General features: G+C 39.1%; 2 protein-coding genes across 2 annotated transcripts in view; one reads left to right on the top strand and one right to left on the bottom strand.

Annotated features, from left to right (window-relative positions):
* Window positions 1-20,852, top strand: LOC144598950 (charged multivesicular body protein 2b). The gene is made up of 6 exons (XM_078409596.1): window positions 1-308; window positions 5,720-5,811; window positions 6,968-7,162; window positions 12,527-12,629; window positions 13,640-13,746; window positions 15,154-20,852. The coding sequence occupies exons 1-6, from the start codon at window positions 275-277 to the stop codon at window positions 15,262-15,264; spliced, it is 642 nt and encodes a 213-aa protein (XP_078265722.1). The 5' UTR covers window positions 1-274; the 3' UTR covers window positions 15,265-20,852.
* pou1f1 (POU class 1 homeobox 1) overlaps window positions 20,550-24,079 on the bottom strand; it is an 8,955-nt gene continuing 5,425 nt past the window's right edge. Inside the window, exons 4-6 of the mRNA XM_078409597.1 lie at window positions 23,307-23,471; window positions 21,573-21,633; window positions 20,550-20,820 (exon numbers count right to left, since the gene is read on the bottom strand). Coding sequence (XP_078265723.1) covers window positions 20,607-20,820; window positions 21,573-21,633; window positions 23,307-23,471 — 440 coding nt within the window. The 3' untranslated portion in view covers window positions 20,550-20,606. The remainder of the gene's footprint in view (window positions 20,821-21,572; window positions 21,634-23,306; window positions 23,472-24,079) is intronic.

Below are 24,079 nucleotides of genomic sequence, written 5' to 3' on the forward strand. Positions count from 1 at the left end.
CTCCCCACCGCTAGGGGACGCGGCAACGCGGCTCCCAACCCGGTTATGGGGAAAGTCGGAGTTGAGGAAGGAGAAAATGAAATAAAGGAGCGGAAACAGGAAGGAGTGAGACATCAAAAAACAAAGAAGCGACGTTAAGTCTTGCTGGGGCTGGCGTTGAGTTGAGACTGTTAAAGGCGCCGAGTCAGGCGTGAAGTGAGTGAGTGAGGCAGGACAGGACAGGCTCCGGGCTCGTCGTTTCCAAGGTGACGGGGGCCGAGCCTGGAGTGCGAAAATGTCGCTGTTCGGGAAGAGAAAGACGACCGAAGGTGAGCGGACTTTTAAACACCCCGACACATTGCTGCCCGAGCCCAGAGTCCGATACTCGGGATAGATCTGATCGCAGGCCCGGCTGGCAAATGGTTGCGCACACAAAGGGGGTTTCTGAGAAGGTGCGTCACTTGACTGGGGGTTTGGATCAAGACATAATAGACAATAGACAATAGGTGCAGGAGTAGGCCATTCAGCCCTTCGAGCCAGCACCGCCATTCAATGCGATCATGGCTGATCACTCTCAATCAGTACCCCGTTCCTGCCTTCTCCCCATACCCCCTCACTCCGTTATCCTTAAGCGCTCTATCTAGCTCTCTCTTGAATGCATTCAGAGAATTGGCCCCCACTGCCTTCTGAGGCAGAGAATTCCACACCTTCACCACTCTCTGACTGAAAAAGTGCTTCCTCATCTCCGTTCTAAATGGCCTACCCCTTATTCTTAAACTGTGGCCCCTTGTTCTGGACTCCCCCAACATTGGGAACATGTTTCCTGCCTCTAATGTGTCCAATCCCCTAATTATCTTATATGTTTCAATAAGATCCCCCCTCATCCTTCGAAATGGGCATTTCTAAGAAGGTACTTCACTTGGGGGCTGGGGGTTTGGATCAAGACATAATGGGCATTTCTAAGAAGGTACTTCACTTGGGGGCTGGGGGTTTGGATCAAGACATAATGGGGATTTCTAAGAAGGTACTTCATTTGGCTGGGGGTTTGGATCAAGACATAATAGGCATTTCTAAGAGGGTGCTTCACTTGGCTGGGGGTTTGGATCAAGACATAATGGGTATTTCTAAGAAGGTATATTCACAAAATGCTGGAGTAACTCAGCAGGTCAGGCAGCATCTCAGGAGAGAAGGAATGGGTGACGTTTCAGGTCGAGACCCTTCTTCAGTCTGAGAAGGGTCTCGACCCGAAACGTCACCCATTCCTTTTCTCCCGAGATGTTGCCTGACCTGCTGAGTTACTCCAGCATTTTGTGAATAAATCGATTTGTACCAGCATCTGCAGTTATTTTCTTATACTTTCTAAGAAGGTACTTCATTTGGCTGGGAGTTTGGATCAAGACATAATGGGTATTTCTAAGAAGGTACTTCATTTGGCTGGCAAATCAGCTTTTCCAACAGAGCAGTTGCGAAACAAAACTGTGACAAATTCGAATAGGATGGTTTCTCTATTGATGTATCACAAAATGCTGGAGTAACTCAGCAGGTCTAGGAGAGAGGGAATGGGTGACGTTTCAGGTCGAGACCCTTCTTCAGACTGATGGATCTCTATTGATGTAGGTAAGAATCATTGCCGACATGTTGAATTTCCTTAGCCTTTTGATGAAGTAGAGATATTGGTGTGCTTTCTTGGCCTTGGGATTACTGTGGTTGGACAAGGATAAACTGTTAGTGATACACGTAAGAACTTGAAGCCCTCAACCATCTCCTCTTTAGCACCCTTGATGTAGACCGAGGTCCCCATCCTGCTTCCTGAAGTCATTCACCAGATCTTTTGTTTGGCTGACATTGAGGTAAAAATTATTGTCTTGACACCAATCTACTAAACCTCTCTGTCCTTCCTTTGCTCCATCTGGTCACTGTTTGACATCCGGCCCACTATGGTGGGGCATCTGCATTTCTGATAACAGAGTTACAGCAGAAATTGGCTGCACAGTCATGTATGCATTGATAATACAGTAAGGGGCAGAGAATACAGCTTGATGGGTACTGTTGTTTTAGAGGATGTTTTGGTGCCTTTCCTTCCTGATTGTATTTTATGGGTCAGGAAGTCAGAGGTCCAATTGTTGAGGTGGGTGCTGAGCCTAGGTCCAGGAATTTGGAAATTAGATTGTTTGGAATTATGGTGTGGAAGGCAGAGCTATAGTCAATAAATAGGACTGTGACTTCCAGGTATGAGTGGAGGGCCAGAGAGATGATGCCAGCCAAGGGCCAGCTGTGACTGTAGGCAAATTGCAGTGTATCATGGCTGTCTGGGAGTTAATGTGTGACATGACCTTAATAAAGGTGGACCTGCACCTCCTCCAACCTCATCTATTGCATCTGCTGCTCTAGATGTCAACTTATTTACTTCGGCGAAACCAAGCGCAGGCTCGGCGATCGCTTCGCTCAACACCTGCGCTCGGTCCGTGTTGGCCAAACTGATCTCCTGGTGGCCGAGCACTTCAACTCCCCCTCCCATTCCTTTCTGTCATGGGCCTCCTCCAGTGCCATAGTGAGGCCCACCGGAAATTGGACGAACAGCACCTCGTATTTCGCCTGGGCAGCTTGCAGCCCAGTGGTATGAACATCGACTTCTCCAACTTTAGATAGTTCCTCTGTCCCTCTATTCCCCTCCTCCTTCCCAGATCTCCCTCTATCTTCCTGTCTCCACCTATATCCTTCTTTTATCCCACCCCCCTGACATCAGTCTGAAGAAGGGTCTCGACCCGAAACGTCACCCATTCCTTCTCTCCTGAGATGCTGCCTGACCTGCTGAATTACTCCAGCATTTTGTGAATAAATACCTTCGATTTGTACCAGCATCTGCAGTTATTTTCTTATATTAATAAAGGTGGATGTCAGAATCACCAGATGGTGGTCATTAAGGAATGGTACCCTATTATTCCTTTGGCATTAGGATGACAGTGATTGTCTTAAAGCTGGTGGATAACTCAGAATGGAGTTGTGAGAGGTTAAAGATCTCGGAATACTCCTGCCAGAAGATCTGTACAAGTTCTGAGGACATGTCCAGGGATTCCATCTGTGCCGGTGGCTTTCTGAGAGTTAACTCTCGGGAAGGCTGCGCCGACGTTTGTAATGGTGACTGGATACAGGTGCATCTGGGGTTACTGGAGTAATTAACAGTATTTCACAGCCCCATTGTGTGGATCCGATCAGCCAAAACATTATGACCACCTGCCTAATGTGCTGTTGGTCCTTCGTGTGCCACCAAAACAGCGCCAATCCGCAGAGGCATGAACTCTACAAGACCTCTGAAGGTGTCCTGTGGTATCTGGCACCAAAACATTAGCAGCAGCAAGTTGCGAGGTGGAGCCGCCATGGATCGGACTTGTCGATCCAGCACATCCCACAGATGCTCAATCGGATTGAGATCTGGAGAATTTGGAGGCATGGGCAACACAGTGAACACTTCATGTTCCTCAAACCATTCCCGAATAATGTGGCAGGGCGCAATATCCTGCTGAAAGAAGCTACTGCCATCAGGGAATATCATTGCCATGAAGGGGTGTACCTGGTAGGCAACGATGTTTAGGAAGGTGACACGTGTAAAATTGACGTCCATATGAATGCCCGGATCCAGGGTTTCCCAGATTGCCCAGAGCATCACACTCCCTCCACCTTGTTGTCTTCCCACAATCGGCTCGGACCAGACGGGATAGCCTTTGTTGCCCTCGCGCATCGATGAGCCTTGGGCGCCCAACACCCTGTCGGTGGTTTGTGGTTTCTCCCTCCTCGGACCACTGTCGGTAGGTACTCACCACTGCTGACCGGGAGCACCCCACAAGCCTTGCCGTTTCAGAGATACTCTGACCCAGTCGTCTGGCCATAACAATTTGGCCCTAGTTCAGGTTGCTCAGGTCTTTAGTCCTGCCCATTTCTCCTGCATCCAACACATCAACTTCAAGAACTGACTGTTCACATGCTGCCTAATATATCCCACCCCTTGACAGGTGCCATTGTAACAAGATAACCAATGTTATTCACTTCACCTGTCTGTGGTCATGATGTTTTGGCTGATTGGTATATAGTCTACTAGAATTTTGCTTCCTGATCCTCCCTGCCTGTTTTACTTCAGACTTGTAATTTTATTGTAACTCTTAGTGGTGGAAGTCAGAAAGAGCAAGTACACTTTTAAACAGATGTTAATTGCTCCAAGCACAGACTAAAGAGTCGCCGGAAAGTGCATTTATTCTGTGGCATTTTGAACCTCCAAAATGAAGTGTATTTGGTCTGGTGTTACAGAGATAAGTGATCTTCAGCCAACAGATCACACTCAAACTCAGCAGTCTGGTCAAAGCCTAGTTGTGAATGGTGATGGGTGGTTAACAGCATATGGGAGGAAGTGCTAAAGAAAAGGCTGAAGCATTCACAATCATGTTCAGCCATAATCCTGAATGATATAAATCAGCTTCCTTTGGAAGCCGTCCATACAAGGCTATGGAATTGGGCAACATCCCAGCAGTTGTACCAGCTGTGCCTCTGGCTAAGCTGTTGCAGTACAATTGGAATACTGGCATCCACACAAACATTGCTTGAGTGTGCCATTTGGCCCATGATGCCTGTGCCAAATTAAACTAATAGAATGCCAAATTAAACTAATCCTTTCTGCTTGCACATGATCTATATTCCTTAATTCTCTGCATATTCATGTACCTGTCTAAAAGCCTCCAACACCGACCGCTATCATATTTGTTTTTACCACCATCCCAAGCATCCAGATACATACCACTCTCTGTGCAAAACACCTTGGCATACCCTTCCGATTTAAACGTTTCACCTTCTGACCTTGAAGCTATGTCCTCTAGTGTTTGAAAATTCCACCATGGAGAAAAAGTTCTGACTGCCTACCCCAATCCATGCTTCTCATAATTTTATCTACTTCTATCAGGTCTCTACTCGGTCTCCAATAGTCCAGAGAAAACAATCCAAGTTTGTCCAATCTCTTCTTATAACTAATACACTCTAATTCAGGCAGCATCGTAGTAAACCTCTTCTGCACCATCTCCAGTGCCTCCACATCCTTACTGTAATGGGGCAACCAGAACTGTGCATGATATTCCAAACACAGCTAACCAAAGTTTTATAAAGTTCTTGTGTGACCTATACTCAATGTCCTGCCCGATTAAGGCAAACATATCATATGCCTTTTTTTTGCAATAGAAGTATCTACTTGAGTTGTAACTTCAAGGGAGCAATGGACTTGGACCCCAAGCCACCTCTGTACATCCGCTGTTTTGGGTCCTCCCATTAACTGCATACATTCCCCTAACATTTGATCTCCCAAAGTGTTACACCTCAGCCTCAGAATTAAAAAGCCTTCTTTTAGGAAGGAGATGAGGAGGAATTTATTTTGTCAGAAGATGGTAAATCTGAGGAATTCTTTGCCACAAAAGGCTGTGGAGGCCGTCAATGGATATCTTTACAGCAGAGATAGATTCTTGATGAGTACGGGTGTCGGAGGTTATGGGGAAATGGCGGGAGAATGGGGTTATGAGGTAGAGATAGATCAGCCATGATTGAATGGTGGAGTAGATGATGGGCCCAATGGCCTAATTCTGTTCCTATCACTTATGATCTTATGAATAATAAATGTTGCCAAATGACTACTGTTTTTTTACCCCCGGACAGTGCAACAGTAATAAATGCGCGTTTGTTTAAAATATTTTAAATTTCCTTCCAGATGTAATCAAGGAACAGAATCGAGAATTGAGGGGTACTCAAAGATCGATAGCCAAAGATAGAGCGGGTTTAGAGAAGCAAGAAAAACAGCTGGTGAGTAGGTCAGAAATCACCTTGATGGGAATTTCAAGGTGAATGAAAAATATTGGCTGCTTAATACTATTAAGTGTTGTGTGAATAATTATTCAGCTTCTAAAATCCCAGCATGGTAAAATATTGTGTAAATGGAAATCTGAAAGTAAAACTTGATATTCAAAACATTCAGGAAGTTGCATAGAATCTGGCGGAAAAGGGATAGGCGGCAAGGTTAAAACTAAGATTTGTTTTATTTGGCATGAAAGATAATACATTGAAAAAGGAATAGAGCAAGAGAAGGAAGAGGTAAAATATGTAAAGGCAACAAAATAAGGTAAAATTACTTAAAAATGCCTGGGTGGGCAATGGAAGATAATTAAATGGCAGTTGATTATAAGCATGAAGCAAATGAAGGTATGAGATAAATCAAAAGAACAGAAGATATAATATGAATCTGCCTGGAGGAAGGAGAGGCCTGTGGTAAGGGGAATGTGCAAGAGTGAATCAGGTTGACAGTAATGACAGGTCACTTCATCGGCTAACAGCTCAGATTGGGGGAATCTCACTAACCTTGGAGAACATTGCCACGTCTACTATCCTATGAATGAGATATTAAGTTTAAGTCCCATTGGCTGTTTTGATGATAGAGAAAGTATGTGAGGTTATTTTAAAAAAACAAACGAGTTAATCCAGAATGCTGGCTGGTCATTTTCTTTCAATGAATAGAAATCTGAAAGAATAATAACAGTGATTCCTATTATTGCAACCAGACTAGGAGCAAAATGTCACCCTGCACAATAAGAATGCCTGTATTTCAAAAATTAATAAATTTAATCTGAAGCATTTTGAAATGGATTTGAAATGTGAAAAATATTGCTTATATAAATATTTTCAGCATTCAGCATTTCTTCTCATCAACATAAATATTGATGTGGCTAAGTCTGAAAGTTTTGATAATATTATCTTGACTGTTAAATCTGGAGCCGTGTAGTCCGCTCTAACCACTAAGCAAAGGCTTGGTGACGTTTCCATTTTGTAATCTGATGAAGTATTTACTCCTAACAGATTTAATTAAATCTTATTTTTTGCAAGTACTAATAAAACTCTATTTGCAAAAATGTTTTGTTTTAATTTTTAATTTCCTGTTTACTAATATTTATCTGCACTTAATCAGGAAATGGAAATTAAGAAAATGGCCAAGACTGGCAATAAAGACGCCTGTATGATTCTTGCAAAGCAACTTGTGCAGCTGCGGAAGCAGAAGACCCGTACGTATGCCGTAAGCTCGAAGGTTACTTCCATGTCCACTCAGACTAAATTAATGAACTCTCAGATGAAGATGGCGGGGGCAATGGCTACTACAACAAAGGTATATTTATAACTAACGTTTGTTACAATGATTAAAGCATGATTAACTTATTAATCTTACTGTGAAGACTGTTTATGAATTAAATATGAATGCAATATATTGCTCTATGTTAAAGAAGTGTTGAATGTTAATTAGTGCAGGTGACTGTGTTTGCTGATTTTTGTGGTATAACATATATTAAAATTAAATAATGTGCTATCATCTTGTTAGAATTGACACTGATATTTACTTTTGTCCACTTGTAATGGGATTATTCACCCTGAAAGCCGTCAGAAACAAATTGATGTGGAGGCATTATTTTGTTATTTTTGGCCATGACTTCGACACAAATAGAACCAAAGGAAAGCAATTTTAAGTTTTATAATGTGATATGCATATAATTACTAATACCTTCAGCTTAAGATTTAAAAGATCAGAATTGTAAGGTTGAAAATTAAGGTACACTTGAAACCAAATTACTCTCAGCTCAAAATTAGTAGCTCCACAAAATGAGAGAAACAAGATTTATCTTTTGTTGAAACCTTGTACAAAGCTTGCTGATTAAATAGTTCTGGCTTGCTGATTAAATAGTTCTGTTTTGCTGAATTTTTATCATTATACATGTTTTCATTTGCTCTGGTGAGTGGAAAACCCCACGTGCAAGTTGCACTTGACCTGGAACAGCGGGGGGGTGGGTGGAAACAGGTGCATTTGCTTACCTTCACCCCCCATGGATGAGGAACTGCCAGCCATTATGTCTACCAGTGACCCAGATGAACCCATTGAAGTTGAAGCATCCTCCTATGTAATTCTAACATGTAGGCACAGTTAGCAATTGGGAATATAAATGGTGTGCTCCTCATTTATCGCAAGAACATTTGAATTCATGAATAGAAATGCCTTCCTCCAGTTACAGAGGGTTCTGCTGAAACTGCATTTGGAATGATGTTTGTTGGCCTGGTCCCCCTACATGACCAGGAATATACTCACATTAGAGCGGTTGTAATGAAGATTCACCGGGTTGATTCCTGGGCTGGTGGGTTTGTTGTTTGAGAAGAGATTAACAGATATGCCCTCTTGATTTCCAAAGAATGTGAGGTAATCTCATGAAAGCATAATTCTAATGGGCCTCAGACACCCCAGCTAGAACAAGTGGTCTCAATCTTAAAAAAAAAGTTGGTCTTTTAGGACAGAGTTAGGAAACAAAGTCTTCACCCAGGGGCAGTATTTATATGCAAGCCTTTACCCTTGGGACTATGTTGCTCAGTGGCTGAATGTATTTGAGACAGAAATGAATATATTTATATATATTAATGTAATCAAGGGATGTAAGCTTAGAGCAGGAAAGCATTACTGAGGTTGAAAAATCAGCCTTGTTTTTAATCGAATGGAGGAGCAGGCATGAGGGACTGAATGATGTACCCTTGTGATTTATCTGTGCTCATATGCTCAATAAGGAAAAGGTTACATTGCACTGGCACTGATTTCATGCTCAAGGCCCAATAAAAGCACAAGTAGCTCATGAGCAAGAAGTCACTGGAGATGACTCTGATAAAAGCTTTGAGTTGATGAAGTGACAGTCTATAGTGGAAGGTTGATACATATTGATGGTGCAATGGTTGGTCTGTCCCGCCCCCCCCCCCGACATCAGTCTGAAGAACGATCTCGATCCGAAACGTCACCCATTCCTTCTCTCCAATATGCTGCCTGACCTGCTGAGTTACTCCAGCATTTTGTGATACCTTTCGATTTGTACCAGCATCTGCAGTTATTTTCCTACACATTGAATGTCAAAGTAGATTCCTGCATCAGCTTGTCATGGAGGTTTGCACCAGCACTTGGATCGCATCTTTTTAGCATTGGAACTGTTTGTCAAAATATGAACCCAACCACTTTCAGTATCTGGAATTTTTTCAATGTTTCGATGCTTCAATCCAAATTCGGTTTTACTGCTGTATAAAGCAAGTCTGCTATTTTCATGTCCATGGATCACAGCATTTAAAAGGCATTGTGTCACAACACTAGTTGTCTGCCATCACCAACAGTTGCTTCACAAAGCAAAAAGCTATTTGTGATGGTCAATGAATAGAAAAATAAGGTGGTGCGACAGTTGGTGGTATGGCTAGTGATATTTCATTTGAATTAGTTTTTTTACAGGTAGCTTGGATGGCACATGGCTGTTGAGGCTGCTTTTTTCTCTTCCTTCTGATGTTCCTGCTTCTCAGGTGGTAGCTTTTTAACTGGTGGCAAATGCTGTGTCATTGTGGATTTTAACACCCACCGAGGTATTGGCATGCAGCCTAAGCTGCAAAGGCATTTTCTGAACACACCATTTGTTTGCTCTATCACATTTCACGTAGGGCATTGTGGCTTTTGTGGTGCGCATATCAGGATTACAAGTGTTATGGTCAGAGCGAATGCTTGCATGTATGAGAGGATCTGATTTGCCCTGAGGTCTTGAAGTCAGGAAAATATACGTAGCTTCCACAATCCCTCGGTGACATTCTTACAACTCAAACCATCTTGGAAACTACCAACTAACAAAATGTTATCAACAGCCAGAAGTGTCACTTTGAGGAAATTTAAACGTTGTTTTTTTAACCTGCTTCACTGAGAATACAGATATTTATAGCAAAGTTCAGTCAAAGAAGTCCCATGTTACTGCACATCTTCCACATGCCCTCTTGATTTCTATTCTGTATAACATAATGCTTTTGGCTCCACTCAATTTGCAAAACTATTTTGCTCTCAGAATAGTGGATTCCAAACCAACTCCATTTTGTAAAGGAAATGTTGGTACAAACCAGAAAGTCCAGTTTAGAATCTTTCCATTTCTCTGGGGTTTGAAGTTTCTTTGCGGCAAGGCAAAGTTGCTCACATAAATGCTGGCTTCCACAACAGGTCTGAGGAATTCAAAGTCACCTTTCATCACATTCTGCTGATGGATATCTATGCCCAAAATATATATTTCTTATTTTGTACAGATATTGTATGCAAGTAATACAGTTTTAGAAAGGGTATGGTGAATATTATTTAGTTTAATTTAATGTATTGTCACGCGTACCAAGGTACAATGAAAAGCTTTTTGCTACATGCTATGCATATGACGATACATGATTATGATCAAGCCGTCCACTGTGTACAGATACAGGATAAAGGGAATAATGTTTAGTGCAAGATAAAGTCCAGTAAAGTCTGATTAAAGATAGCCTGAGGGTCTCCAATGAGGTCGATGGTAGCTCAGGGCCACTCCCTAGTTAGTGATAGGATGCTTCTGTTCCATGATAACAGCTGGGAATAAACTGTCCCTGAATTTAGAGGTATGCGTTTTCACACTTCTGTTCCTCTTGCCTGATGGGAGAGGGGAGAAGAGAGAGACTCTCCCTTGATTATGCAGGTGGCCTTGCCGAGGCAAGGTGAAGTGTAAATGGAATTAATGGAAAAGAGGTTTGTTTGCGTGATGGTCTGGGGCGTGTCCACAATTCTCTACAATTTCTTGGATGGAGCTGTTCCCAAACCTTGCTGTGATACATCCTGATAAAATGCTTTCTACAGCGCATCCTGAGAAGTTGGTATGAGCTGTTGGGAACATGCTGAACTTCCTACAGTGCATTCAGAAAGTATTCAGACCCCTTCACTTTTTCCACATTTTGCTATGTTACAGCCTTATTTTAAAATGGATTAAATTCATTTTTTTTATCATCAATCTACACACAATACCCCGTAATTTAAAAAAAAAGCGAAAACAGGTGTTTAGAAATTTTTGCAAAGTAATTAAAAATAAATAACTGAAATATCACATTTACATAAGTATTCAGACCCTTTGCTATGACACTCAAAATTGAGCTTATGTTCTCCTGTTTCCATTGATTATCCTTGAGATGTTTCTACAACTTGTTTGGAGTCCACCAGTAGTAAATTAAATTGATTGGACATGATTTGGAAAGGCATTCTCCTGTCTGTATAAAGTCCCACAGTTGACAGTGCATGTCAGAACAAAAATCAAGCCATGAAGATGAATGAATTGTCCGTAGACCTCCGAGACTGGATTGTGTCAAGACACAGATCTGTGGAAGGGTATAAAATAATTTATGCGGCATTGCAGGTCCTGCAGAAACACAGTGGCCTCTGTCATTCTTAAATGGAAGAACTTCGGAACCACCAGGACTCTTCAGAGAGCTGGTCGCCCGGCCAAACAGAGCAATCGGAGGAGAAGGGCCTTGGTCAGGGAGGTGACTAAGAACCCAATGGTCACTCTGACAGAGCTCCAGAGTTCCTCTGTGAAGATGGGAGAACCTTCCAGAAGGACAACTATATCTGCAGCACTCCACAATAAGCAAGGCCTTTATGGTAGAGTGGCCAGACGGAGGCCATTCCTCAATAAAAGGCACATGACAGCCCTCTTGGAGTTTTCCAAAAGGCACCTAAAGGACTCTCAGACCATGAGGAACAAGATTCTCGTGAATGATGAAACCAAGATTGAAGTCTTTGGCCTGAATGCCAAGTGGCACCGCTCATTACCTGGCCAATACCATACCTACGGTGAAGCATGGTGGTGGCAGCATCATGCTGTGGGGATGTTTTTCAGCGGCAGGAACCGGGAGACTAGTCAGGATCGAGGGAAAGATGAACGGAGCAAAGTACAGAGAGATCCTTGATGAAAACCTGCTCCAGAGCATTCTGGACTTCAGACTGGGGCGGAGGTTCACCTTCCAACAGGACACCTTAAGCACGCAGTCAAGACAATGCAGGAGTGGCTTTTTGACAAGTCTGTGAATGTCCTTGAGTGACCCAGCCAGAGCCCAGACTTGCACCTGATTGAACATCTCTGGAGGGACCTGAATACAGCTGTCCATCAGCGCTCCCCATCCAACCTGTTAGAGCTTGAGAGGATCTGCAGAGAAGAATGGGAGAAATTACCCAAATACAGGTGTGCCAAGCTTGTAGCGACATACCCAAGAAGACTTGGGGCTGTAATCGCTGCCTAAGGTGCTTCAACAAAGTACTGAGTAAGGGTCTGAATACTTATGTAAATGTGATATTTCAGTTATTTCTTTTTAATTACTTTGCAAACATTTCTAAACACATGTTTACGCTTTTTTATTATGGGGTATTGTGTGTAGATTGATGATAGAAAAAATGAATTTAATCCATTTTAAAATAAGGCTGTAACATAGCAAAATGTGGAAAAAATGAAGGGGTCTGAATACTTTCTGAATGAACTAAGTCTTCTATGATAGCATTGGACTCGGCATAAACAGTCTGCAATTTAAATCGATGCAGAAGATTAATTTAAAATCCCTTGCTCTTCTACAACTTTTATTCTAAGATGTGTTGAAATGAAAGCTTATCTTTTTAAGAAAAATAATATGCTTTGTATTTCAGACAATGCAAACTGTGAACAAGAAAATGGACCCACAGAAAACCTTACAAACTATGCAAAATTTCCAGAAAGAAAACATGAAAATGGAAATGACAGAAGAAATGAGTAAGTATAAGCACATTCCAAACAGGGTTTACAAAATAATGATTTGATTAAATGTTTCCATTATTTGGGAGAAATGTGCATATAATGATTTTTGCACCAAGCAATGTGACATGGTAAAATAGTGAAAAAGAAATGGGCAGGGTGGCAGACATCCTTGATGATACTTCCAGCGTTACTGATGCAATACACTGCGAAGAAGGATTGGATGGAAGGATGTAGCAAGCCTGTGATGCACTGGGTTGTGTTCACCGCTCTGCAGGTTCAGGTGGTTAAGAGCTGAGCAATTGTCATACCAGGCTGAGATGCATCCGTCGGAATACTTTCTATGGAGCGTCTGTTGAAGAGGTTCAATACATGTTTGTTTGATACATTATTATACACATTGTTAATACTTTAGATAGGTTTGAGACAAATGCTGTAATCTGATTTAGAATTGTTTAGTTCTAGTATTGTTTGACTTGTATGTTGAATATTTTTGTGCATTCTTGTTCCTTTAACAAAATGAACATAAGCATCATGTAGTGGTTTATGAATATGGTGGAAGCAACGGTTACTATTTAGATCTGTATATACAACAATTGGATTCACCTATTCCAGTAAATGCTTTGGCATGTGCCCAAGAGCTACAAAAACAGTGATGTGATATCTGCATACCCAGTACGGTGTATTAAAAGCTCCTTCCTCTTTCTTCCTGCAAATCTCCAATGAACTTCAGTTAAAAATGAGCAAGAGCCATATCTGTCCAATGCTAAAATATTTTATCACAGCACATTAAGGAAGAAATGTTATGACTCCAAAGAATGTTAAAAATAAATAATTGCCTATTGAGAATAAGTCAGGAAATTGAAGTTGAAAACAGATATCAGCCATGATTTTAATGAATGTCGGAGCAGATGCCAAAGACCTGTGGCTACTCCTGTTCTTATTCTTGTACCTAGTCTCAAATGCAACGTTTTTGCTCTGTGTGATAGCACCACTTTTAAAATAAATAAATGTGTGGTTTATTTCAGTGAATGATACGTTAGATGACATTTTTGATGAGTCGGGGGAGGAAGACGAAAGCCAAGACATTGTGAACCAGGTGTTGGATGAAATAGGAATTGAGATTTCCGGGAAGGTATCATATTCAGCAAAATCTTATTTATTTGCTTATTGTAGATATTGTCCACTTATGAAAAAATAATCTGGCTTGTTTTATTTGATTAACTTAAATCCTGAAGACGAAAACATTTACTGTTTGATTTGTCATTGTATTTTCCTTCCTCTGCTGATGCGTACCTGTGGGAAAAATGTTTTAGTGCAAATGATGTTGAATTTTCAACAATCAGGATGGTTTCAAACTGATAAATCCCAGAAAATGTATTGATGATAAGCAACAAATACAATTCTTTTCATTATTTGGTATTTTAAAATTTAGTACCTGCTGGGTAAAGGTTTAGAGGGATATGGGCCAAATGCAGGCAAATGAGACCAGCTCAGATTTATCCAATTAAAAAACTGTTAGGTTGTTTTTGTGGCAAGTACAATACCATGTGTATGACGGACATGAAAAAGTAATTAAGAAAACACACTCATTCAATACCAGCAGATCACTTGAATTATGTTAGAACAAAGGGTAGAGGTGTGTTGTGGGGGACGAGGAGATAGTTTGATGAGTTTATGTCTGTTGTAATGGAAACATTGCCAGCTTTATTAAAAAAGTGATAATGTACCAACAAAGATTTTACAGTTTGAGGTACAAAAATTTGGACCACTAATTATAGAAGAAAACCAATCAATCCATGAACTGCAAGAAAGCTGTGTTTTAATACTGAACAGTAAAACAGAACACGTGTTACTACATAAAAACAGAAAATGCCAAAATACTCAGCAGATCAGGCAGAATCCATGTAGAGAGAAACAGTTACTGTTTCGGGCCAATCATAAGAACAATCAATAGCCATGATGGGTTTTAAGTAATAAATCCAGATGAGATGCCATCTGACAGAAATGTGCATCTGTATTTATTTCAGTACCACTTAAAATATCAGCTGTAGCATTAAAAAAAGAACTAATAACTGAGTATTTAATTTGTCTACTTTGATAACATACTGCTGCTAAGGATATTTCTCAGGAATTCAGGTGTGAAAACTAAGTAATGTTTCCACTGCATAACTGATAAATTGGAATCCGAGCAGTGCATTTAAATATTTAAAGTCTGACGATAGACTTTTGACTTAAAATGGTTCCTTTTCTAGATTTGTGATATTTTCCTTTTTGATACATACATTAATAATTGGAAGAATTGTTGTAATACAGCGTTTGAGTTAATTTTTGAATTCTGAAAAAGGCAGATGTGTTTGGAGAGTTGACTTTCCAAAATGTCTTCCACTTTCAGGTTCTGGCAGTCCAGAAAAGACTCAGCATTTCACTTTTTTTGTCCTGTAATTTTATATAGTTTTGGATTTGTTTTAAATGGTAAAATAAATTATATGTGAATGAAACCTGTATTTATTTCTCCCCCTCTCCCTCCCCCTCCCCCCAGATGGCGAACGCTCCATCAACGGCCAAAGGACTACCTGCAGCATCAACATCTAAATCTGGTATTACAGATGAAGAAATTGAACGACAGCTGAAAGCATTGGGAGTGGACTAATTGATCTAATTGTTAAATAGGAGAGAAGGATTTTTTTCTTGTTCACTGGGGAATGCCTTTTACCTTAACTAATATGGATTCACCTTAAAGTGGATTATTGGGAGCATTGTGGATATTCTTGTGTAACTTTAACAAAAGTGCTAATTTCTAAGCCTATAAATCTAAAAACGGACTGCCTACTTTAATAACATATTGCTGCTGTTTCAAAAATTCTCAAGGATTTCGGGTGGAAGTAAAGTATGTGTGATTAGTTTTGTTGATTCAGCTGAGTGTATATACAGACTGAAGTGCATATCAGAGCACTACTTGTGTGGCCATTTCAGAAAACAAGCCATTTATTGTAATTTCCTAATAAGATGGAAAAGAAAGAAGCAAATGTTAACAAATACAATAATGTTTTAACAAATACTCTAGTGTAATCTAAATTTATATCTTAATGGGCAATGATGTAGGTGATAGTGGAGTATTTGCAGTGATTTCATATAAACTGAAACAATTGAAATTTATTGTGAGCATCTGGTTTTATTGAGATTGATTTACTAATGTTAATGTTGGAACGTTGTACGAAGTTGCATTTGCACAGCACAGATCAGCACTATTATTTTGGGGTTAAGTTTTGATTTATTTTATATCCATCCAGAATTCTGCTGTTACAAGGCCACTAGAAGCAGAATAAGAGTGAGAAAGCCTATATAGAAAAATAATCCAAAGATCCGTAATAGCTGCCTTGTATTTTAATAAGAGGCACACTGAACATTCAACATTATCTGTGTATGTTCCAAACAACCATATGTGGAGAAGGCTATAGCACAGAAATACTGCACAATTAATTCAGCTTGACTAGTTAAATATCACACTCTGCCAGTTGTAGATTGAATGTGGTGTCTGCAATCCAACTATGACTCTCATAATCCTGGATGTGGAATTTAAGTAAGTTCTAATTCTTTGAAATAATCACTATGATATATCTATAATTACAATTTGCATGCATAAATAATGTGCATAGAAATACCTTGTGACAAATTTAAGAATTGACAGTTTGAATTAGTCATATCGCAGAAATTATAATGCTTAAATTCATTTTACACCAATGATATTGCAATGATATTTTTAAAATGGATGTTAAATCTCACTACACGCCTTGTTAATTAAACTGCTCAACCATTCGTATTACAATTTGATTTGAGCTTACAGATATAGCAATTTGAGTATGCCTTTATTTTGAATTGCTTCGAAAAGAAAGGGTAATTGCAGTGGCAGTATATTTTCTATTTTGAGAATGTAGATGCATTCTTTTGTCACAAGCCACTTTTACTAGCAACTACTTGTGAAGTGAACCTTACTGAGGAACACTTCTCTTTCTGGACTGAACAATTGAAAGAAAATGCACATTGGTGATGTAATTGGATTTTGCAGCTGTTAAATGAAGTTTTGGTTGTGATTTTCTGGGATGATGAACCAAAGGATGCTCTTCGGCCAGGATGAATAATATCTGAAAACAATTCCACAGCATTTTGTCCAACTGGAAAAAGATAATTTATGGACAGGAAAGAAGTGGAAAAAAATCAAAAATTAAAATCAAATAACTGACCCACTTTGTTGCTGAATCTAAAGCCATGGATGAATGCTGCAGTGGTGTGGATTGAATTCCTATTACTGGGGGACTTCAATTTGATTATTTAACTAATTTTGAATTTCTCTGGTGTTTATTTGTGGAATTATTTAGGGATATTAATCTAACTGAAGCATAAATTAATAAACCTTTACATAGCAAATTATTTCATTTGTTATTGATCTATGAAATTGTCCACACCATGAAAGTCTTCTCTTCTGCGAGTTCAGATTCAATATGATGTTTTTAACTCTTAAATATTGTGGCAATCCAGTCGTATCAATGGGCAAATGGGGAAATAAAAGCTCGCAAGGGATGCTTGTACCTTGTAAACACATTTAATAAAACTTGAGATAGGGTCCATTTGGAGCACGAATCCATGGATATTCTGCATGTCTTTATTTCTGTGCAAATGAAACTTAAGCCATTAGTTGCTTATTCAAAGAATTCTTTAAAAGTTCCACGCTGAGATTCTTTTAAAATCTGACGTAACTTTTTGAAAAGCTTTACATTTTTCACTCTTCGTAAACTTCATAAAATTGCTGGTTAATAATTGAAGAGGAAATCTATTTATTATATCTTAATTCTTCCAATTAGAATAGATTTGTTTTCATATCTTCTGAAAAAAGATTGCATATGCCTTCTTATTTAAACAAATCTTTCTTGGGTGCACAGATTTTTAGATTAAATCCCCAGTTAAGTTTTCTCCCCATTCTTCCTGGGAAGCGCAAGCGTGGGTGGAGATGACAACTTTGTTGCTGGATTGTTATGCCACAATATAGCAGACAATTTAACTCCCTATGCTTGTTTTTATATTTCTGTTTTACCAAATTATAAGCATGTGTGTTTGGTGCAAACATTATTATGAAGAGTATGTGTTTTCTAATGAAAACAAATTGCTAGGAAATTTCTCCCAAGCTTCAAAATGTATTGTTCTTTGATTATTTTATTAACAGTATTGGGATAAGGGCATGTTCATGAAATAAATTCTGGTCCTTATTTTAAAGGCCATCGAAATTATTTATGGTAGTGATTTAATGTTTCTCTTAAATTAATATTATTTCTAGTAATGATCAAATTATAATGTAATTGAAGTTGTATAGACTTTACTTTAGTTTGCCATATAATGAAATTATTCTGGCCATGATTTTAGCTTTGTGGGGTAGACTAAATATGCAGTAAAACCAAATTGAGTTATGTACTTTCCATTACTTAGACCATGGAAGCATATTATGATCAGTATCTATCAGTCTTAGCCTTATCCGATGAATGATTGAAAAGCAAAATACTGCTAACATTGGAAATATGAAATAAACTCAGAAAATGCTGGAAATATTCAGCAAGTCAAGCAGCATCAGATGAATAGTTTGATATTGGTCCTAAGTATGTTTAAAAATGTGTGGTAATGTGTACATGGATAATTGCATGTTGATAACTTATTTGGACAACATGCGACAACTGACAATGGTAAATGTTATTTTAATATTAATTGCATTCAATGCGGTATTTCAAAATTCTGACCTATTACTCCATGAATGCCTTCCCCTTCTGATCTTTTAATAATTTAAAAATTAAAAAACACTGAGGAGCAAAGAAAGTACATTGGCTGAGGAGAACAAGTTTTAAAAAATAACACAGCAAAGCATTTTCACTAATGAAACCATATGTATGCCTTGACAAGAAATATGCTGAATTGCTTTTTTCAATTTCATCAGTGGTTTCATTCCTTTTTCATTTCTTTGCAGTAATTCTGATGCTTCCTCCTTAACTCTTCACATTGTCTTGTTCCCTTTTTTACTGTCTTTTATACACCGATGAGCCAAAACACTATGACCACTGACAAGTGAAGTGAATAACATTGATTATCTTGTTGCAATGGCACCTGTCAAGGGGTGGGATATATTAGGCAGCAAGTGAATAGTCAGTTCTTGAAGTTGATGTGTTGGATGCAGGAGAAATGGGCAGGAGTAAAAACCTGAGCGACTGATGGGCCAAATTGTTATGGCCAGACGGCTGGGTCAGAGCATCTCTGAAACGGCAGGGCTAGTGGGGTGCACCCGGTCAGCAGTGGTGAGTACCTACCGATATTGGTCTGAGGAGGAGCAAACCGGCGACAGGGTGTTAGGTGCCCAAGGCTCATTGATGCGCGAGGGCAACAAAGGCTATCCCGTCTGGTCCGAACCGACAGAAGGTCTACTATGGCACAAGTCATAGAAAATTTTAATGGTGGTCACGGGAGGAATGTGTCACAATAAAGAGTGCATCGCACCCTGCTGCGTATGGGGCTGCACCCGGAGGACCAACAGCATATTAGGCAGGTGGTCATATGTTTTGGCTCATCGGTGTATGTTGCCTCCCTCCATTTCAATTTTGTGCTGGTTTCTCAGTCATGATTTCCTCTGCTCTCCCTTTTTCATCAGTTTTAAATGCCTTCTTGCTTTCTTTTTCTAAGTTCCATTTGTTCATACTCTTCCTATTTGAATGCATAAACATTGGTGTGATGCTGTCAAGTAGTTGACATTAAAATGTGGAATTTGACTTATTTTTGGAAGAACTTTATATGGGTCATATAAAGATTTGGAAATGCACTGTGACCATTATTATCAGAATTGCATTTAATAAAATGGCATGCAAATGCATTTCAAAAATGATAATCTTTCTTATTTTTGAAAATGTATACATTTATCCTGTAAAATTGTTTGCATTAATTCTGTTTCATTGATTTTGATTTAATCCAAACTATCGACCAATTTCCTCAATGTGATGTCATTGACAATATTACACGTAGCTTCTCAATTTATACTCGGATTACTAGTGCTCTCCCTATTAAGTTAATGAAAAGTAAACTGTAGTAAAGCAGTGATATGTTCAGCAAGGTAGACACAAAATGCTGGAGTAACTCAGCGGGACTGGCAGCATCTCTGGCGAGAAAGAATGGGTGACGTTTTGGGTCGAGACCCTTCAACAATATGGTTTATGATGCAATTTTCAGGAATGGATTTTGCAGCATTTTTAAAACAATATCAACATTTGCTGCAATATGTTAATATAGAAAAATATGTTGAGTAAAGAAAAATAGAGAATATGTAAGTGAAGAAACCAAAATGCAGCAAGAGATGTTAGGATTGAAATTACCTGGTTTAAATAGGAAGGTCATTGAGCAGCAAAGGCACACACACAGCAAAAAGCTTTGGTAAGATGTCCAATCATTTAAGGTGGTGATTATATTAAAATAATTTATTGGTTTATTATTATGGAGTGAGAAGGAGTGAAAAACTTGGTTTTCTGTACTATCCGAGCAAATCACACCATGAATGAAGAAAGGGAAAAGAGTACATGCACAAAAGAAAAGAAATGGATTGCACAATATTGTGTTAATGTAGTATTGGTGTTATATGGTTTTGGTCGTGTGTCAAAGTATATGCTTGGAGATCACCAGTGTGCACGGTGGCTGAGTTCGGGCTCTAGATCTGCTATAATATTGTTTTCTCCTACCCAAGCAAGTGAAATGGATCACAAGCATTCAGAATGATGTGCTGCACGAACAGTTCATAATTAGGTGAAGTGCTAGGCAGAGCTGAATGTCATATATAAGACCGGCAGCATCATTTATGACCAACAGAAATAAATAAAATGTAACCAAACTAGTAATGTCAATGCACTTTGGTTCATAACTTCCTGGGTTGTTTACAGCTTTTTTAGTTTAAATGCCTAGGGGAGAAATAATGTTTTATCTACAGTCAAGATGTTCTTTGAAGGAAAAACAAAATGAATTGTAGTGCAGGTTTGTCTTCACTCGTTTCTCCCTCTGCCGGCGGTTACAGAACCAGACTCTTATGACTTCTTTCTCCAGGTTTAAACTTTCGGCCATTTGCATGATCTCCTGGGAGGTAGGTTTACTTTGATGCCCAAAATGTGTCTCCAGTGTTTCTTTAGCTAGTATGCTGATGAGACAAAAGCAGATTTATGCATTGGTGCAATCTATGGTTTTTGTATGATTTATTAAACAGTTCCCTACATTTTGCATTTGGCTATTTCCTTTTGTGAATTTGTACACCAAATTGTATTTTTCTGTAATCTAAAACATTCAGCATTTATATTATGTAGAACTCAAATGCACAATACATATTTAAAAGGCACTTGGGCAGGTATATGAATAGGAAAGGTTTGAAGGGAAATAGGGCAGGCATAGGCTAGTAGGATTAGCTTGGTTAGACACCTTTTTTGGCATGGAAAAGTTGGGCTGAAGGAACCATTTCCATGCTTTTGACTCTAATATAACAGCTTCAAGATAAAATCCAATGAAATATTTCAATGATTTTGGAAATTATTGTTTTCTTTTTTTTTTTTAATCTCATCTTGTACATTAGTAATTAATATTTGTCACAGATTTGTTAATGTCAATTTTTATGGAAATTAATAATCAGCCAACTTTACATTTACTGTACCAAATTCTTTCAGTTTCCTTACTTCATAATATTAGTTTTGCTAAATGTCAAACTAAAATAAGAAATACACTATATTTTTTATCATAAATGGGGCAACATTTTACTTTTGGTAAATCTCCACGTATTTCACAATTTTGCCTCATTAAATCATAAACCATTTGAGTTACACATGGACAGGACATAATCTCAAGAAGACATTGATCCTGATTTTCTATTCGGAGTATATTTTACTTGTAATCAAGCATTACCTGATGGTAGTTCTTCGTTTTCTTTTTCTTTCATTTGATTCTGCTCTTTCATTATTTAATGCTGCAAAGAAATTAGCAGGAACTGAATACAATTTACATTAATTTTCATTAACTAGTCGCAGTTTTCTGGTTTAAACTAATTCAATTATCTTTGTTATTTAGTTTTATTGCAGTAAAACAGATTAAACTCAAAGTACAGTAGTCATTCCGATTTGATATTTTAATTACTATATTTTCAACTATTGTATAGTATATTATTAATTGACTTCTATTTAGAGTTCTACATTCAGTTTTTGGGAAGGGGTCCTTGGACGTTTACATTATTCTTGTAGCAAGTATTCGTAATACGTGGATGAAAAGGATTAACTTATGATGGGTTATACAAACTACTTATATTACGTATATTCTCTTGAGGATTGAAAAACAATGGGATTGACAGTTCAAGTATCTGTCAGGAAAGATTTCATCCAAAGAGAGAAATTCATTTCTGTAGAATTCTCTTCATTGGTCAATAGAAAATTTAGAGTATGAGGTGGAATTTTAAAGCAATAATAAGGTTGATAAATGAATAAAAATCTTTGCCAAGGCTCCCACAATCTCATCTCTTGCCTCTCTCAATAACTCATCAGATCCTCGAGATTTATCCACGTTAATGCTCTTCAAGACCCCCAACACCTCCTCCTTCATAATGTCAAACTGCTCTTGCATATTAGTGTTCACCACACTGATCTCGTTGATGAAAACAGATGCAAAGTACTCATTTCGAAATTCTGCCACATAGGGTCATAGAGTGATACAACAAGGAAACAGGTCCTTTGGCAGAACTTGCCCACGCCGGCCAATATGTCCCAGCTACACCAGTCCACTGCCCACGTTTGGTCCATATCCCTCCAAATCTGTCCTTTCCACGTACCTGTCTAACTTTCTTAAATGTTGGGATAATCCCAGCCTCAACTACCTCCTCTGGCAGCTTGTTCCATACACCCACCACACTTTGTATGAAAAGGTTACCCCTCAGATTCCTATAAAATCTTTTTGCCTTCAGCTTAATCCTATGTCCTCTGGTCCGCGATACATCCAGCCGATTTAGTCCTCTCATGATTTTATACACCTCTACAAGATCACCTCTCATCCTCCTATGCTCCAAAGGATAGAGTTCCAGCCAACTCAACCTCTCTCTATAGCTCAGACTTTCTATTCTGGCAACATCCTCATAATTTTTTTCTGTGCCCTTTCCAGCTTGATAACATCTTTCCTATAACATGGTGCCCAGAACTGAACACAATACTCTAAATGTGGTCTCGCCAATGTCTTGTACAACTGGAACATGACCTCCCAACTTCTATACTCAATACTCTGACTGATGTAGGCCAATGTGCCAAACGCCTTTTTGACCACCTAATCTTCCTTCAAGGAAACATGCACCTGCACTCCTAGATCCCTCTGGTCTATAATACACCCTAGAGGCCTGCCATTCAATGTGCAGGTCCTGCCCATGTTAGACCAAACATTCCTCTGTATTAAATTCCATCAACCATTCCTTAGCCTACCCAGCTATACCCGGAGTCCAAGCACAAATTCCCTTCTTGATCCTTGAGCAGTCCTACCTTCTCCCTGGTTACCAACTTATTTTTAATATAATTATATAAAAAGCTTTGGTATTTTCATTAATCACATTTTGGCCGTTCTAATTGCCTGTTTGAGTTCTTTGGTGGTAAATATAGACATACATACCTCCTGCTCGTTCTACTTCATCTAACCATTTCGAAAGGATTGATTTAAGCTTGCATGCATTTTTAAAACTCAGCTGTAAATTTTCAAAGCGACAAATTGTTGTTTGGCTAAATTCTGAGCCATGCACAGCAGCGAGTGCCTCTCCAACATTTGTCTGGGTGTAACCTGTGGTAAGAAAGGATGACAAAAGATGATGCCCTCGAGTGAAATTGTTAATAGAGGTTTTACAGTATAAACAATGACCCTGAATGCTCCTCTTCGGAAATGAGAGAACTAATTGTGCTTGAAATTGAGTAGGGTTTCGTATAACTGAAACTGGCTAATTTTTTAAGTCGCTCTTTTCCACTAAAGCATTGAAATGGTACAGGAGAGACAAGGAACTGCAGATGCTGGTTTACAACAAAAGACAAAGTGCTAGAGTAACTCGTTGGGTCACGCAGCATCTCTCGGGAACATGGATAGGTGATGTTTCGAGTCCAACCATTCATCAGATAAATGGCACATCCTTATTTCACGGTTGAGGGTCTTGTTGATTTTATCTGCAGCTTAATTTACAATTAGGGAACTGGAATTATGAAACGCTGCAAATTTTTATGCGTACTTTTATTTTAATTGAGTTAGTTGAAAGTGCAAATAAGCTGTCAGATCTCAACCAGAGGACATCGTTTCATGGTGAGAGGAGCAACGTTTAAAGGAGATGTTGTTATCATACAGAGAGTGGTGGGAACGCGCTGCCATCTAAGAGATTTTTGGAAAGGCACATGGATATGAGT

Source organism: Rhinoraja longicauda, chromosome 12 (genome assembly GCF_053455715.1).
Source record: "Rhinoraja longicauda isolate Sanriku21f chromosome 12, sRhiLon1.1, whole genome shotgun sequence".
Taxonomy (NCBI): Eukaryota; Metazoa; Chordata; class Chondrichthyes; order Rajiformes; family Arhynchobatidae; genus Rhinoraja; species Rhinoraja longicauda.

What these genes read in the sequence shown, in the direction of transcription:
- LOC144598950 (XM_078409596.1), top strand. Translation starts at nt 275, where the DNA reads ATGTCGCTGTTCGGGAAGAGAAAGACGACCGAAG. An exon ending in CAATGGCTACTACAACAAAG is followed by an intron (nt 7,163 to 12,526) that starts GTATATTTATAA and finishes TTTGTATTTCAG; the next exon opens with ACAATGCAAACTGTGAACAA. An exon ending in GGAAATGACAGAAGAAATGA is followed by an intron (nt 12,630 to 13,639) that starts GTAAGTATAAGC and finishes GGTTTATTTCAG; the next exon opens with TGAATGATACGTTAGATGAC.